Genomic DNA, 18,959 nt, shown 5'->3' with positions numbered 1-18,959 from the left:
TAAATCGCCTGAACGCAAAATGTAATAACGTTTGCCTTATTATGTAATAAATGTATTACATATTGTGCAGGTTATTACAAAATGCGGCGGTTGCGCTTTTTTGTAACACAATTGAAAAAATGGAAATGTAATAAATATATTTGACCATGAAAAGCATTTTAATTCTCCAACATAAAAAAAATTCCAGAATTGCATGTGTTGAAACTAAATAGTATTTCTATTGACCACGTCAATCAACAACAATCATATGCTGATTTGGTTGCTTTCTTCTCAAGTTATGAAGCCCCCAATGGTAATTTGCTTGTTTGAGACATTCTGAAGACCTGGGGGCCATTCCACTAAAGGTGGATCAGTATAGCGGCGATTGAAATAAATGCGGCGATCAGGCAACTCGAGATTGGAATTCAAGCCAATTCCTCGAACGAGGATCAGCCTTGTGTCATCAGTGTTCACAGAACACCGGCTTACAAATCTTCGATATGGGCGCGCAGACATAAAGAGCCACGAAGAGTCGATCTGTCGAAATGAAGATACTCCACTCTGCAGGGGTACTACATTTGCGCAGCATTCCCGAATTATTGATCTTTATGAAGACGGAAAAATAAGATGTAAAATAGTGCAATACTGCCGCAATTAACAAGGCGAGGGAAATGGTTTGGCAAGAAATTGCTGACCGATTAAATGCGTAGGTCATACTAGCCCCAGTTATTGTTATATGTTCATATTTTAATAAATGAATATTACTACTGTGGTGATATCAGCAGCAGGCTACAAACCGTCATATCGCCACAATGGCCTAGTGGTATCGACCGCTGCCATAGGATTTATTCGTCATTTTTAGACGTGGTTCGAATCCCTCTTCAGACGCACTTTTTACTGCATTTCGTTGTCTGAATCTAATCTAAAATCTCATCTAAAAAAGTATGTAGGCTATAAAATTATGGTGCAGGCTAATTTACAAGAACTGACACGATTACAATGGTGTTTGAAGCCTTTGCATGAAATCTTCGGTTAAATGTAAAAAATAATAATAATAATTACTTGGTCAAGTCTCGAACTCGCAACCTTTGGGACTCCAGCCGGCTGCCTTAACCACTGCGCCAACCAGACCGCTGTGATAACAGCAATGCAAGTTGATAGACATACCTATTCATTTTATTTTATTTTATTTTTTAAACTTTTTAATTTATGTATCCATCGATCTATCTATCTATCTATCACACTTTCAAAATATCTAGTTATCTATCACACAATCAAACTATCTATCGATCGATCGCACTTTCAAATTATTAAATTATCTATCTATCACACAGTCAAACTATCTAATCTATCTATCTCGTGTGAAGTGGGAACTAATATTTCCTAAAAGACACATGAGGAACTGTCGTTCGGGGTTTAGTTTCCGCCTGTGAGCCTTTTTTGACGCGCGTCTTACTATAGCCCGACTATGGTCGCGACCAGGCTAATTATATCTGACTCAGAAGGAGCTCAACCAAGCAGCGAATTATTTGAGCCACATTGATGGAACCGAACGCAAGCTAACATTATCGAGGCTTATAACTTTATCAAGGCTTATAACTTTATCGAGCTTCGTGGAATAGCCCCCAGATAACTCATTCCTTCAGGGGATCATATTATTGTTATAGGGTTAGGGTTAGGGTTGCCTTGTCAATTAACATTATGCATCTTTTCAAAGCATTCGGTGCTTGTTACTTACCGCAGTGCACTCAGTACGTTTAAATGCTTTGAAAAGTTGCATAATGTTAATTGCCAGACAAGGCATTTTTATAACAATAATATGATCCCCTGTTATCGGATCATCAAATTGCCATTGGGGGCTTCATAACTTGAGAAGAAAGCAACCAAATCAGTTGTGGTCAATAGAAGTACTATTTAGTTTCAACACATGCAATTCTGGATTTTCTTTTTGTGGAGAATTAAAATGCTTTTCATGGTCAAATATATTTATTACATTTCCATTTTTTTCAATTGTGTTACAAAAAAGTGCAACCGCCGCATTTTGTAATAACCTGCACAATATGTAATACATTTATTACATAATAAGGCAAGCGTTATTACATTTTGCGTTCAGGCGATTTATTACATAATGTGCAGGTTATTACATAATGCGGTGTTATTACATATTGAAAGTGACCTTTTATTACATTTTGGGATTTTATTACATAATGTGCAGTTATTACATAATGAGGCTTAACACACCTTTAAAAAAAGAAAGAAAGCACTGGTTAGCTCAGCAATCGCAAATGGGCTGGTAGGCCAAGGAAGACTTCCACAGTTATTAACTCACCATAATTAAATAAAAAACAGTCCCTCAGACAGTAAATGTGTCAGAGACCACAGGATACGTCACCAGGTGAAGTACAGAGACTTCACTGCAAGGTGCAAACCACTAGTTATCCACTAGTAAACCACTAGTTATCCGCCCCAAATCCAAGATGGCAGCATGCCTATTGTCTCTGTTCAATGTTTGTTAGTAATTAATAGTTTTTAGTGGATTTTAGAACTTTTAGCACCCCTTTATAGTAACTACTAGTTTTATTTGGTGTAGTAATAGTTTTTACATTTTAAAACGGGAAGAAGCGTATTCCCGACGAGAAACTACGCGATCACAGACATGAGCGGTCGTATCTCTCAACGCCCCTCCTGCTGCAACAATGCAACAGCAAGGATTATTCCGCACTTTCTCCTGTTCCTTCTGTGGATTACGGATTTATACATTAAATCACCACAGAACTTACATCGTATGGAGAAGGAGACAAACTTTATTGGGAAAAATGAGACCCATAGCGACTTTTATCTCCACGCCGCAAAGAACGGCAGCTATTCACACAACGTTGACTGCTGACCTGACGCGGAAAAACAAGCCCCCGGTAGGTAGAATGGACAGAAGGACCATGATCTGTCTCTATCTACTTCTCTCGGGAGACATTCAGCTGAATCCCGGACCAGTCTCAACCAGGCAGGCTACACGTTTGGCCAGAGAACAGCCATGCCTTTCCCAGGCAAATATTACTAGCGAAGCCATTGACGCCATTGTCGACAAACCGGTCAAACCGGTATCAGCAGCGGACTTCCTGGATTCAGACGAGGCTAACAAAACAATGGGTAGCTATGCTAACAACATTACCCCCCCACCTAACTTCCACCAGCTATCTAGAGAACACAGAGCCCTCCCCCACCCGGCGACGACCCCCCCCCTCCCCCCTCCCTCCCCCACCCAACGACGACCCCCCCCCCCCCTTCTCCACCCGGAGACTCTCTAACGAAACCGTTGAACAATGGGCGACCCCCCCCATCCCCCAATCCTCAACTTGACGATGACCGGAATGGTGACTATTTCCAAGTCAAGGACATGAACTCTCTATTTGGACACAGCAGTAAGGGCCTGCATATTGTTCACCTTAATGTGAACAGTCTTGTACCTAAACTGGACCAAATCAGAGAAATGTTCCATGACAGCAAGGTTCACATTTTGAGCTTCTCTGAGACCAAGTTTGATGAATCGATCAAAGACCCAGAGATTGAAATAGTTAACTACACAGTCATCAGAAACGACAGGAACAGGTATGGGGGTGGTGTCTGCATGTACATTCACAACGATATTATCTTTAACACCCGGCATGACCTGAATCGTGACGAATTAGAATCTGTTTGGGTTGAAATTATCTTTAACAAAGCAAAACCGGTGCTGGTTGGTACTATCTACAGACCTCCCGATCGGAATGATTTCTATGATATTCTTGAGGGGTGCTTGGATGACGTTGACTGTGTGGAAAAGATTCTTATTGGGGATTTGAACACGGACATGCTCAGAAATGAAGCATCCGTTTTCAAATCCTTCACTAGGTTTTCTGAATTACACGGTCTCCGTCAACAAATTACCAAACCCACTAGGGTGTGTATTTCTACTCAAACCACCATAGATCTAATTCTAACATCGGATGAGTCCAAAATCTCCAAGAGTGGGGTTATTGTATGTGGGCTAAGTGATCATTACATCTTTTTACATCTTTTTTGATCTTTTGCACTCGTAAAAAACATAAACCCAAGGCTGGCGGTCATAAAACTGTAACCACTAGATCCCTTAAATCCTATTCTAGTGAGGCCTTAAACCATAAACTGGAGAATCAAGACTGGTTAGATGAACTAAAATGCACACAGGTTGAAGAGGCATGGCTAGGTTTCAAAACCAAATTCCTAAATATTATTGACAGTATAGCCCCCATGAGAACCACCAGGGTTAAAGCCCGATCGGAACCATGGATGAATTCGGACATTCTAAATGCTATGAAAGTCAGAGACCTAAAATGCTCTGAAGTTCAAAAATGCAAATCAAAATTAGTGAAACACTTAAACGAAGATCACAAAACCCACTTTGAGAAAATTAAAAAACAATGCAACAAACTATGCAATCAGGTAATTACCATGACCAAATCTGCTAAGAAAGAATACCTCGATAACTAAATCGAAGAAAACTTAAACAAACCACGTGACCTTTGGAAGCTACTTAATAGCCAACTAGGTTGCAGTCAAAAACTCAAAACCAGGTCTACAAACATCAGCATAAAATCTGGAGATTCTCTCCTTACAGACAAGCTGGATGTGGCTAAGTGCTTAAACACTTTCTTTACAACCATAGCCACTAAATTAGTTAACAATCTACCACCCCACTCAGGGCGTTATGGTGTAGAGCACATCCGTGCGTTCTACAATAAACTGGGTGTACGCAAAGATGATTTTAAACTCTCCATGGTGTCAAACGATGAGGTGTTTAAAAAGCTGGGCGCTCTACACTCAGAAAAGGCCACGGGCCATGACAATATTCCAGCCAGATTTCTAAAAGACTCAGCTGCCTCCATTACCCCAATCATCACCCACATAATAAACCTCTCCATCAAACAGGGACACGTCCCCCTTGACTTTAAAATAGCAAGGGTAACCCCACTGTATAAAAAAGGAAGCAAATTAGACCCAGGCAACTACCGACCTGTTTCTATTCTTAATTCCATCTCGAAACTTATGGAAAAAATAGTTTATGAACAGGTTGATAGGTACCTTACCGAAAAAAATCTGATGTATGAATTTCAATCAGGATTCAGAACATCCCATTCCACTGACACATGCCTTCTCTATTTGAACGACCACATCAACCATGAGGTGGACTCGGGCAAGTACTGCGGCATGGTCATGCTGGACCTCCAGAAGGCCTTCGACACAGTAGATCACCACATATTGTTAGATAAACTGAAAGCAATTGGGTTCGATAGAACATCGGTGAGCTGGATGCAATCCTACTTAGAGGGGAGGGAACAGGTGGTTAGTATGAACGGAACACTGTCCTCCCCCCTCCCAGTGACCTGCGGCGTTCCACAAGGAAGCATATTGGGACCTTTACTGTTCCTAATATATGTGAATGACATGTCATCAGCATGTGATTGCAATTTGTTCCTGTTCGCGGATGACTCAGCTCTGCTGGTCTCTGGCAGGGACATATTGCAGGTGGAAAAAGCGCTAAGCACTGAACTGAGTAGAATCTGCATCTGGCTAGCTGACAATAAACTATCAATACACCTAGGTAAAACTGAAACCATCCTATACGGATCCCCATCTAAACTCAGAAAGGCTGAACATTTTAAAATAAAAGTGGGTAAACATTAATATCACAAGAAAAGAGGATATTACATACCTGGGCTCCATCTTAGAGGCAAATCTTTCTGGAGATAAAATGGCAGCAAAAGTAATCAAAAAAGTGAACCATAGAACTAGATTCTTGTACAGGATATCCTCACTTGTCAGTAAAAACACACTGAGGACCCTATCAGGAGCTCTCATTCAATGTCACTTCGACTATGCCGTAACATCATGGTACTATAGAACCACAAAGGCCCATAAAACAAGACTCCAGACAGCCCAAAATAAACTGGTTAGGCTTCTGCTAGGCCTCAACCCTAGGACACATCTAACCGCTGCTCATTTTTTGAGCCTTGATTGGCTACGAGTAGTTGACAGAGTGCAGCAGCTTGCACTGGGCCTGGTCTTCAAGATACGCTACACCACAAAGACACCCAAGTACCTGTCAACATACTTCCAAAAAGTGAACAACGTCCACACATACAACACCAGAGGAAGCTCCACGAACCACGTTCAACCGCGTTGCACCACAAACAAGGGGTTAAACTCGTTTGCAAACTATGCAGTAAAAATGTGGAACGCCCTTCCTATAATCTTAAAGGAGTGCAAAACACTGCCCACCTTCAAAACCACTCTCAAAAAACATTTACAGGAGGCTGCAATCCGTAACTGGACCCTCTAAATCAAAAATCTGATTAAAAGACCCGAACTACCCACTGTACATACTTTGTGTTTTGTCCCCCGCCCCCACCTGTGGTGTATGTCCCCACCTGTCCTACCCGCTGTACATACCTTATGTTTTGTTGTATTGTTCTTCCCATGATGGATGTATGTTTATCTTGTAGATAGTAATAGTTATTTGTCTGTATTATCTTGTAGATAGTACTAGTTTTTTTTGTCTGTCTTACATGTAACGATGAATTGAGAATCAAGGACCCCAATTGAAATAAGCCAGTGGCTTTCTTGTTTTTTTTAATCCTTTTAGTTGACCTTGTATGTAATATGTACCTTCATGTACCTACTTCTGCAAATCTTCTAATAAAGTTTTCAATCAATCAAAAAATCCACTAGTAAACCACTAGTTATCCTCTAGTAAACCACTAGTTATCCTCTAGCAAACCACTAGTTATCCACTAGTAAACCACTAGTTATCCACTAGCAAACCACTAGTTATCCTCTAGCAAACCACTAGTTATCCACTAGTAAACCACTAGTTATCCACTAGTAAACCACTAGTTATCCTCTAGCAAACCACTAGTTATCCACTAGTAAACCACTAGTAAACCACTAGTTATCCACTAATAAACCACTAGTTATCCTCTAGCAAACCACTAGTTATCCACTAGTAAACCACTAGTTATCCACTAGCAAACCACTAGTTATCCTCTAGCAAACCACTAGTTATCCACTAGTAAACCACTAGTTATCCACTAGTAAACCACTAGTTATCCTCTAGCAAACCACTAGTTATCCACTAGTAAACCACTAGTTATTCACTAGTAAACCACTAGTTATCCACTAGTAAACCACTAGTTATCCTCTAGCAAACCACTAGTTATCCACTAGCAAACCACTAGTTATCCACTAGTAAACCACTAGTTATCCACTAGTAAACCACTAGTTATCCTCTAGTAAACCACTAGTTATTCACTAGTAAACCACTAGTTATCCACTAGTTAACCACTAGTTATCCTCTAGTAAACCACTAGTTATCCACTAGTTAACCACTAGTTATCCTCTAGTAAACCACTAGTTATCCACTAGTAAACCACTAGTTATCCTCTAGTTAACCACTAGTTATCCTCTAGTAAACCACTAGTTATCCACTAGTAAACCACTAGTTATCCTCTAGTAAACCACTAGTTATCCTCTAGTAAACCACTAGTTATCCTCTAATAAACCACTAGTTATCCTCTAGTAAACCACTAGTTATCCTCTAATAAACCACTAGTTATCCTCTAGTAAACCACTCGTTATCCACTAGTTATCCTCTAGTAAACCACTAGTTATCCTCTAGTAAACCACTAGTTATCCACTAGTAAACCACTAGTTATCCTCTAATAAACCACTAGTTATCCACTAGTAAACCACTAGTTATCCACTAGTAAACCACTAGTTATCCTCTAGTAAACCACTAGTTATCCTCTAGTAAACCACTAGTTATCCTCTAATAAACCACTAGTTATCCTCTAATAAACCACTAGTTATCCTCTAATAAACCACTAGTTATCCACTAGTAAACCACTAGTTATCCTCTAGTAAACCACTAGTTATCCACTAGTAAACCACTAGTTATCCACTAGTAAACCACTAGTTATCCTCTAGTAAACCACTAGTTATCCTCTAGTAAACCACTAGTTATCCTCAAAAAGGTTATTGTTTTCTAAAAAGTACTTAAAAACTCTGCAGAGGTCTGGAAAGCGGCCTTGTGGACAGATGAGACTGTACCAGATTTACCAGATTACCATGTATCAGAGTGATTGCAAAAGGAAAGTTTGGAGAAAAAAGGATCTGCCCAAGTTTGACAGCATACCACCACCTCATCTGTGAAACATGGTGGAGGGGGTGGTATGGTTTGGGCATGTACAGTGGGGGGAAATAAGTATTCAACACATCAACAATTGTTTAATTCTATTGCATCTATTCATTCATAATACCAAGACATTGGTATTAGCTCAATAAAACTACACAGCTAAAGAAATTGTAACATTCCAATCCATAAAAAAGCTATGTGCAAAAAAGTGTAATGACACAGGAAAAAGCTATCGAACACAGTAAGAAAGCACTAAACTAGTTTATGGCACTAATTAGTTCTCCTACCTGTGCTAATTAGAATCAGGTTTCCTGCAAGAAACATCTCATGATGGGTAGAGTCAAAGAGCTCTCCCAAGACCTTTGCAACAAGATTGTTGAGCAGCATAGTAAAGGCAATGGTTACCGATGGATTTCTCAACTCCTAAATGTTCCTATAAGAACCATTATTCACGCACAGGAGCTCTTTGCAAGATTTCTGACCAGGCAGTTAGAAAGTCAGTCAGTTGAGTAGCCCAAGAACCAAGGATCACTTGAACAGAGCTCCAGAAATACCTAGAAGCAGCAAGTACAGTTGTCACAAAGAAAACAATAGGCAATGCACTCCACCGCCATGGTGTCCATTCACGATCCCCCCGGAAGACTCCATTACTGAACAAAAGGCATGTTGAAGCTTGTTTGAAGTTTGCTACAGAACATTTGGAGAATGTATTCTGGTCAGACGATACATGTTTGCAGGAGAAATGGCTCTGCATATGATCATAAAAATACCATACCATACCAGTGAAGAGGTGGAAGCCCCATGGTATGTGGCTGTTTCTCTTCACAATGTACTGTTAGAATCCAAATTATCGAACGGAAGATGAATGGAGCCATGTACTGGGACATTTTTGAGAAGAATCTGTTGCCTCATCATCCACCAGGAGACACGTGAGACACGGGTGGATCTTCCAGCAGGACAACGATCCAAAACATACTGCGAAGGAATTGATCCTCAATTGGTTCAAGAGGAAGAAAATAAAGGTGTTGGACTGCCTTAGTCGATCGGCAGAATTACATCTAATAGAAAATGTGTGTAAGGAACTGAAGATCAAGATTCACCAGCAGAATCTTCAAGATTGAAAGACTGTCTGTGTTGAAGAATGGGCCAATATCAAACTTGATCACTGTGAAAGATTATTTTTTTTGTATGGGAAACGTATAGGTGTCGTTGGAAACTAAGGCTTCTCCACCAAGTATTAAATACATTTCAGCAGCTTCCTACTTCAATACTTCTTTCAATACTTCATTCCCTGTTATTGCACATAACTTTTTTGGGGGGATTGGATAATCCAATTTCTTTAGAGTTTATACCAATGTCTGGTCTAAATTCCATGTGAATAAGCTGCAATGGAAATATGTTGAATTAAATGTTTTTGTTGAATACTTTTTCAAGTATTCAACACTGTATAGCTGCCACAACTGGCTAAGTTGATGATGTTACTGCTGACAGAAGCAGCAGCAGAATGTATTCTGAAGTGTACAGAAAAAAAGTTCTCAAAAGTTGCAAAAGACTCCAAATTCATCGCTTTTCACCTTACAGTAAGACAATGACCCCAAACATACTGCCATAGCAACTAGGGAGTTTCTAGGGTCAAAACGCAGAACGTTCTTGACTGGCCAAGACAACCTTCAGATTTAAATCCAATCGAACATGCATTTCATTTCTTCATTTCTTAACATTTTACGCAAAACCACCTCAAAATCACTGAAGATGGCTGCAGTACACGCTTAACAGAGCATCACCAGAGAATATACCCAGTGTCAGGTGGGGTCAATGGGTTGCAAACTTCAGGCAGTTATTGCATGCAAAGGATAGTTGTCCAAATTCTTAACAGGAGCTTTATTTGGACATGATTTTTTCCAATACTGTTTTGTGCTTTCTAGATTGGGTAACCAATCTGAAAGAAAACTAAAAACAGCTGAGAATCTCTACTTTAACCCCATAGTAATTGTTTAATTTTGAATCCAAACTGATTTTGAATATGGAGCTAAAAGAAGACAAAATACATATTCTTTCCAATACTTATGGAGGGCTCTGTATCTCGATAGAGGAGCGGGAAAAGGCCTTTACGGTGTACTTCCTGTATGCAGACACATTACTGAGTGACAGTAACGTGAGTTGCTGCAGAGTGACAGAAAAACAAATTTAACTCAGATACTATCTCCCTATTAAAGGGATATTAAGTACGGCTTAACCTTAATCTCCTTAGATTTATGTAATATCTCTCTGATGGTATTTTCCCACCGCTCTTTGCCTTTCCGGATGTGGTTAGATGTGAAGTCAGAAGGCTGCCTGATATTAAGTTGTGAAGAACTTAGCAGGGTGAACATGTGATAAGTGATGATGCTCTCTCACATCTCCCTCCTGTCACGGCAGCAACTGAAGTTCATGCACACGCCCCACCAGTTCCTCCTGCTTAGCAGTCCACCTGCCAAAGAGTCAAACTTCAGAGCTGCCAAGAACCTCTTTGGGAGCACCTTCGCTTTCCAGTAAGTCGCTCCTTAGTCTACACACCAACCATGCTCATGAAACCATGCCATACACAGTGATATACAGTTTTCCTTCCCATTGCACATCTTTGAAGAGCAGTGGGAACATCCTAATTTAATGTGTTTTAATGTCAGTCTCTAGGGCAAGAAAAGGTGCACATTTTGTCAGGGTGTGTAGAATGTCCTTAGTCACCTTTTTTCTTCTTCTTAATCTTAGCACTACGATAACAATATCCGGTCAGAAAGTATGTTTCTGAATATGTCTATGCGTCACTGCATATTTAAACTTAATACTTGACACTGAAAAACACCTGAATGATTCACTGGTTAAATCCTGATCAAATTCACTAATGTGGATTTCAAAAGCAATATATTGTTGATTGTTGCCAATTGTATTGTTTTTCTTCTCAGTGGTTCTCACATAGAGAATTGGCACTCCATTTTGAGGAACGGTTTGGTTGTTGCATCTAACACAAGACTTCAGGTAATAAAACCACTAAGGATATGCTGTATTTTATCAGCGTTTTAAGGACATGTTAACCCATAGAGCCTGTGATCTTTAATATAACCTTATATAATGTAAAAGAGTGCCTTGATAAAGCCCTGTTATGATTGTGTTGTGCTGTGCAGCTCCATGGCGCCATCTACGGGAGTGGAATCTATCTCAGCCCAATGTCAAGCATATCCTTTGGCTACTCAGGTACCCAGTGAACCTTAGTTCATAGGGGAGTTAATGATTCATTTAACATGGTAAATGTATTACAAACAGTATGATATAATGAGCCACAGTCAGTAATGTTATAAGTAATACAAGACACTACAGTATGTAAGCCATATGTGGTATAGAAGGTAGGAAGAGCTTGTTATAACTGATTGGTTACTGTTGATGTAGGGATGAACAAAAAGCAACAGAAAGTTGCTTCCAAGGACGAGACTGCTACAAACAGCAAGACCAACTTACATTTGCAGGTGAGAATGACATTTCGAAAATGTTTTAAATGTGTTTAAAGCCACAATACGTAATTTGTGAAGCCGTTTTTTAATATATTAATTTATTCTGGAAGAATATTACTTATAGAGGCCTCATGAACATGTTAACATGTCTCCAACCCCATCCCTCAGCTTTATGTGGCAAGCATGACGTTGTGTTGTTGTTCAAGTTAAGAATTGTGGCTTTAAAGGTGCCATTTGCAACTATTTTACATGGAAACAGCACAACATGTCCATACTGTAGCAATATGTATCTATCATGGAATTAAAGTCCATGACAAAAACCCATCACCTGAAATTTTTTAGTAAAGTAATGTCTGTCAATCCTTTCTCATCAAAGATGCCGTCTCATGGCTGCTAAATTAGACTTTTTCAACTGAGATAAATCTACATGATTACTGAATGTATTTAGCATTATTAAAATATCACACCTGAGATCTACTGGTGGTGCAAAATTGTACCCGTAAACTGGAATAAAATTGACAATTGTTACTACATAAAAATAGTGAGTATTCTTATTTTAATTTATGAATAAGATTTAATGTAGTGTTATTTGATCCTTTTATAGTCACAAAAGAAAGGGCAGCAGCCCCAGTTTTTGCAAAGTCGGAATCTGAAGTGCATAGCCTTATGTGAAGGTAAGTAGGTCTACACTCCTTAACATCCACAACGTATGTGTGTTTCAGTTCCCACAAAGGTCTATTCCAGAGCTAGTTTTTTTTTTTTAAAGCACCACAGCGCCCTTAACACTTTTATAAGTGCTCTGCATAAGTAACGGGACAGTGAATCATGTTGTCCTGTTTTGGCTCTAGACTCAAAGTTTGGATTTGAAATCCAACAATTACTATGAGGTTAAAATATAGGTTCTCAGTTTTTATTGTATAGTATTTGTGTACCTAATGCTTTCACCATTCATAAATTACAACACTTTTATGCATAGTCCCCCTATTTCAGGGTACCCAATAGTGACGGGACAATTGGCTTGACAGGTGTTTCTGGTACGTTAGGTGTGTTCCCTCACATCATTTGTGTAGTCATAAGAGAGCTCTCGATATCTATTGATTCTAGACTTTGCGTTTGCCTTTGGAGTCTGCTATTGCTGTCGATGAACATGAGGGCCAAAGAGACGTCAATGAAAGTCAGGGAAAATTATGAGGCTGAAATATCAGGAAAAACCCTTCAACCTACCAACATCAACGTTCTGGAACATCATTAAAAGGAAAGCAAGCAACGGTGAGCTCAGAAACAGCAAATGCCTCCAAACGTATTGGACTGCGCTTCATCATATAAGCACGACAATGACCCAAAACATACTGCCATAGCAACTAGGGAGTAAATGTAATGTTCTTGACTGCAAGTCTCACTCAAGTCAATCTTCAGATGGAAGTCATATTGACCATGCATTTAATTTGCTGAAGAGGAGTCCTGAGGCGACCAAAGTCTTTGAGACGAGTCTGAGTATTGTCGACCAAAAAGAATCGCTTGAGCCCTTAATTTGGACATTTGATGAATCTGTCCCATCACCTCCAACATCAACCCTCAACACTCTAAAACGTGTTGTAATTTCTGAATGATGCAACCAATATGTACACATACTGGTACATATTGCACAATACCATAAAATAAAAGCTGAGAATCTGTTCTTTAACCTCATGGTAATTAAAATGTTTGATTTCAAATCCAAACGTTTGCATTGCAGACGCAAAGAAGAAACGCTGCGCTGTCCCATTACTTACGCAGGGCACTGTATATCATTTCTTTCCAAATAATTTATAAGCAAATTCATAGTATATGTAGACCAACTTGCATTTGGCAAATTTACCAAACGTGGCATAACCCCTTTGCTACCCTTTGCATAGCTTGACATGAGTGATTTGTGAAGCACAGCCTTATTAAGGAATTGCGAAGACTATGAACTATGAAGCTACAAAAGAATCATTAACTGTTTCGTTAACATCTTGCTTTATCTCTTCCAGTCATCACTTCTCCCGACCTGCACAAGCATGGAGATATCTGGGTCGTTCCCAACACAGACCATGTCTGTACAAGGTTTTTCTTTGTGTAAGTACATGGCATCCCTAAAACAGGATCATATCCAAGTAGAGGTTTGCTGGGCTAGTTTGAACTAAATTACATAATTGCTGAGAAAACGTAACAAGTGCCCTGTTGTTCCTGAGAGCTTGTTGTGTCCTGTGCAGATAGTATTTTGTAACTAGGTGAAATCACTGCAGACTCACCACCAACCGTGATTGGTCGGAAACACTTTCTATAGTATTACGGGGCATGACACCCGCTCGCTTCTTACCTAATGTATCTAGACAGTGGTTATCTACGTGATGCAGAGTGTATACCCCAGGGTATCTTACCTAGCCCTTCTCCCTTGGCGAGGAAAAGAGAAAACAGGGGTCATCAACACACTAAACCAAAGCTATGAACAAAAACAACGATTTCTAGTAACAGGATATTCAATTAGTCAAACAAAAACTACTACTTCTCTCTTAAACAAAACCACCACTTCTCTCTCTAAACAAAACACCAAACTTCTCTCTCTAAACAAAACACCAAACTTCTCTCTCTCGCCACACATGACAAGCACACATTAAGTAGGAGATATGATCTTCTGTGATTGGATGACCGGGGATGATTGCTGAGGGAACACAGGTGAGGGCTGACAAGACAACGATGATGGACAGCAACCAATAACGAATAGGGGAGGAACCACATGCACACCACTTCACCTTTACAAGTCTGTAACAGAGGTGTACACATAAAATGCATTATAACTAATTATAAGCATGACTTATAATCATTATATATATATACAATGCTGCTTGAAAGTATGTGAACCCCTTGTGCAATTATAGATTTTTTTTGTTTTTACCATGTAATCTTTATTTAATCAGAACCAGTCTTGTTTTATCTGACATAAAGGTTTATATTTACCAATTCAATATGTTGGTTTAGAGGGAATCATGCGTGCAGTAGGAAAACTAAATCATAAAGAAATTAGTGCATTAAATAAAGAGTACATGGTAACACAAAAATCTATAATTGCAAAAGGGGTTCACATATATATATATATATATATATGTTATGTCTGTCTTTATAACTTTTTGAAGGGTACTGACCTAACCTCTTCATAGTGCCTGTTATGACATGACAACAACCGCAATAAATTGGGGGCGGCAGGAGGTAGAGCCGGCGTCTAATGATTGCAAGGTCGGCAGTTCGATGTTACACAACATCACAGATGAGAAGGCTCATCATTCTGGAAGTGTAAAGAAGGCTAATTTAACCAATCGAATTCGATCTTGGGGTCTCCTGCAATGCTTTTTCTTATGAATTAATGAATGAGACATTAAGTCATGTCAGTACCCTTAAGAAAAAAAGTGTGGATCTTTTTATACTAACAACAAAACTAACAATTTCCCCATAACATGTTTTACTACTACTTATGATCATTATGAGATGATATAAGACATTATAAAAGCAGTCATGTACCGGTATGCTTATAACAAGTAGGGAGGCAAAGTGGTTTAGTCAAAATGTAGTTTGTGAACTTACTTCCTGTTAAAGTCAGTTCCTGTTAATCCCCATTCATTTTTCCCATTGACATTTGTTTTTTGACGCTTAGATCCCTGGACCCAGTTTTCCTTGCATGAAAATTAAGCACCAATGAGACCCCAAATAACACATTTAAGGAAATTGTTTTTATTCAACAGTCATATCAATAGTTTGCATTTATTAATGTATTTATGTTGTATTAATGAGTAAAAGACTTGAAAAATCTTCATGATTATTATTATTTTTTACAAATATAGACAGTTAACACCTGTGTCATAACGGGATCCAGACTCTGAATATATTTTCATTCTGTTTTTTAGCCACAAACGTATTTACATTTAAGCCTATACAAAGCATGAAAGTGGTGTTACACTTGTATATGCAACATTTACATTTCAAGTGACTTCGCCAAGAATTAATCATTTTCTTAGAAAATGTACTCTTATGAGCATTTTGCATCCATTGAATTTCAAAAACTCCCCCTTTTGACCATGCACGAGACTCTTTCAGAGAGGCAGAATTTGTGATTTCCAGGGAAAACGTTCCTTTTGTGAATTGATCGAGTTCAGACATGTTACTAGGTGTTTAAAGACATTGTTGCCTATATACATCGGGCGTTAAAGGGTTGAACCAGCTGAATTTAAACTTGCATGCTAATTGTTTGACAGTGTTCTAACATAGATTATTGTCTAATTAATGTCATAATTTGATATGTTATCTCTTTTATCTAGGAAGAGGGGTTAAGGGGTTAAGAAAGTGAGATGAAACACAGTGTTTGTCAGTGTGGAAAGACCTTCAGTTTAGGTCAGGGAGTTGTTGCTGATGAGTGACAGTCTTTTCTCTTTTTCTGGATCAGTTATGAAGACGGGCAGGTGGGCGACACAAGCCTCAACACACAAGACCCCAGCATCCATAGGGAGATCCTCCGGGTTATCGGCAATCAGACAGCCACGGGATGAATCAGACAGCCACGGGATGAATCAGACAGCCACGGGATGAATCAGACAGCCACAGGATGAATCAGACAGCCACAGGATGAATCAGACAGCCACGGGATGAATCAGACAGCCACAGGATGAATCAGACAGCCACGGGATGAATCAGACAGCCACGGGATGAATCAGACAGCCACAGGATGAATCAGTCAGCCACGAGATGAATGCTTGCCTGAGCAATACCGCTGCCTCCACCACTCCTCCTGTCTCTTCTGTCTCAAAGCTGGATTTTTGAGCTGAGGAATATCTGTACCAAGTGCGTTCATACTGACGAGCGCAGAAATACGCAACTTAGCAAAAGTTTGAAATCCTCAAAGAATAGCTACAGTGTTTCCAACCGTGGTGAAACCACACATATTTACAACAAAAAAGTTAACACTTTAGGAAGAAACATTTTGCTAAGTTTATAAATAAAATGGAGAATACTGTTTTTCCTAAGACATGTTACGGCTGAGTTTGATGGATGACTTACATTTTTTTAGAGAACATTTAAAATGGTAAAACTCTTTGGTGAACATTTTGAGACTTTCCCTAGTAGATATAGGACCTTTTTGGGAAACAAGGAGATGTTCCTGTCTACAAAAGGTACCACCTGACCTTGTTGACTAAGAGTTGTACCTTTTTAAAGTACAATGTACTTTCTGTATTCTGAAGGTGTGATATGCACTTTATTTTTCTTAATGTAATATATTTGTTCCAACTAGATCATAATCAAAAAAAGAGAAGCCTTTTCCACTCTGATTATTTTAAAATGAACAAAAAAAGGTTTGTGTATCTTCAACAGTGGTAAATATTGGTGAACAGTTGTTGTAAATGAGGGTCACAGCAATACAAGGAGTACATTCGAATGGGCAGCTGGTTGAAGACGTTTGGCATAAAATAGATGAGCAGAATGCTGTGTTAATTTTCCAAGTCAATTTGCTTCCTTCACATGCTTATCATATTGGGAATTAAATATATTGGTTGCTACTCTGTTTGTAGGGGGGCAACTGGTTTACAATGAAACGGATCAAGATTCCAATCAAGAATTAGTCGATTTAGGATCATTTAGGTATTTCATCTGCCAATCCATTACTTCCACACTCTTTTAAAACTGGTCTAATAGAATAACTCTTTATTTTAAAATAAATAAATCCAGAATAAAAAGGCAGTGTTACATATCGCCTTTCATTTTAGATTGATCTTTGTACTGGTTGAAAAATATGGATGGACATAATCATGGAAACTCGTTTAAAAAACAAGCATTTTTAAACGGTTCCTTTTGTTAGGGGTATGGGGTTTCTATACAAACCAAGAGTTGACGTTTGCTGCTTGTTGTTTATATATTGCTGTGCTTCTAAGACCAGAGGTCAGAGTATGGTATATTAATTTATACATTTCTAGGGAAATTCTATTGGTTAGTAGATTTGGCATATATGGGTATGATACATGACCCTTGAAAAAGTTGCTTTGCGGTATGTAACCGCCGTTCTCTGAAGGCGTACGCTGCTCACTGGGATGGGATATGCACCCTTGCGTATGCTGTTCACTGGGATATGCACCCTTGCGTATGCTGTTCACTGGGATATGCACCCTTGCGTATGCTGTTCACTGGGATATGCACCCTTGCGTATGCTGTTCACTGGGAGCGCTTTGCATGGCTGACCCTGCCCCAGCCACCTGGTTCATGCAAAGTGCAATCAATTCATTCTGCGATCCACCTCTTCACAAGCCCGTAGAAGAGGGGCAATCTGGTGAGATCTCTCCCTCATCTCCTACAGAGAACCAGGGTTACATACCATAACCCAAACTTCTCTTTTAGTCAACTCAATTCCACATCTCACTAGGACATTTGTACAATGCCTTGATGTCCAATGCCCGTACAGAAAACCTGAGTACATGGAAATGTACCCAGTCCCCTCTACTCAGCTCCAGTGCCCAGGACCGCGCCATAGAAGGTGCAGTGACATCGAGGCGGTAAAATCTCACAAAAAGGTGTGAGGGGGGAACCCAACTGGCTGCAGCAACAAATCTCAGAAACAGAGACACCCTTGAACAAGAGACGTAGCAATTCCTCTAGTGGAATGCGCTCGGACTCCCAAAGGGGGCTGCAGGCTGTTATAACTGTACACTTCCACTATCCAATGGGAAATACATGTGGATAGCGCCCTACCCCATGCAGGGTCACATCCCAACTCAAAATGCAGCAACGCTCACAAGACGAAGGATCAGAGAGCACATCCCTCGCACAGGGGCGGCTGTGGCGCAGGAGGTAGAGTCGGCGTCTAATGATCGCAAGGTTGGCAGCTCGGCGGTTCGAGCCCTGACTGGCCACATGTCGAAGTGTCCTTGGGCAAGACACTGAACCCCAAATTGCTCCCAGTGAGCGGGCCGGCGCCTTGCATGGTAGCTTGCCACCATTGGTGTGTGAATGTGTGTGTGAATGGGTGAATGAGAGGCCGTTGTAAAGTGCTTTGGAATAAGGCGCTATATAAGTCAGTCCATTATGGTGAAAATCCCAAAGGGCCATAGTGCGGCACCATATTTACGAGGACAATTCTTCTTCACTTATCACAGATTCTTCTTCTTCACTTTATGTTATCCCAATGCCTTCAGAGGCATGTTTGATCTTTAACGAAGGACGAGAAGGAGAGAAAAGTGGAAGTAGAATAAGTGGAACTTCCCTAAATGGTGATGTTGACCAGTGTACCGCGT

At 39.8% G+C, this 18,959-nt stretch overlaps 1 protein-coding gene across 1 annotated transcript in view; it reads left to right on the top strand.

The window, feature by feature from the left end:
* Nucleotides 1-16,229, top strand: part of parp8 (poly (ADP-ribose) polymerase family, member 8) — a gene marked incomplete at its 3' end in the record, with an annotated part of 100,870 nt that extends 84,641 nt beyond the window's left edge. The window contains exons 20-26 of the mRNA XM_080531010.1: nucleotides 10,604-10,716; nucleotides 11,128-11,200; nucleotides 11,347-11,416; nucleotides 11,609-11,685; nucleotides 12,275-12,344; nucleotides 13,683-13,767; nucleotides 16,127-16,229. Coding sequence (XP_080387136.1) covers nucleotides 10,604-10,716; nucleotides 11,128-11,200; nucleotides 11,347-11,416; nucleotides 11,609-11,685; nucleotides 12,275-12,344; nucleotides 13,683-13,767; nucleotides 16,127-16,229 — 591 coding nt within the window. The remainder of the gene's footprint in view (nucleotides 1-10,603; nucleotides 10,717-11,127; nucleotides 11,201-11,346; nucleotides 11,417-11,608; nucleotides 11,686-12,274; nucleotides 12,345-13,682; nucleotides 13,768-16,126) is intronic.
* Nucleotides 16,230-18,959: the final 2,730 nt, after the last annotated feature.

Source organism: Nansenia antarctica (genome assembly GCF_963989245.1).
Source record: "Nansenia antarctica genome assembly, chromosome: 5".
NCBI classification, from domain to species: Eukaryota; Metazoa; Chordata; class Actinopteri; order Argentiniformes; family Microstomatidae; genus Nansenia; species Nansenia antarctica.
Note: the sequence above shows the minus strand (reverse complement) of the source record. Positions and strands in the feature narration are given on the sequence as shown.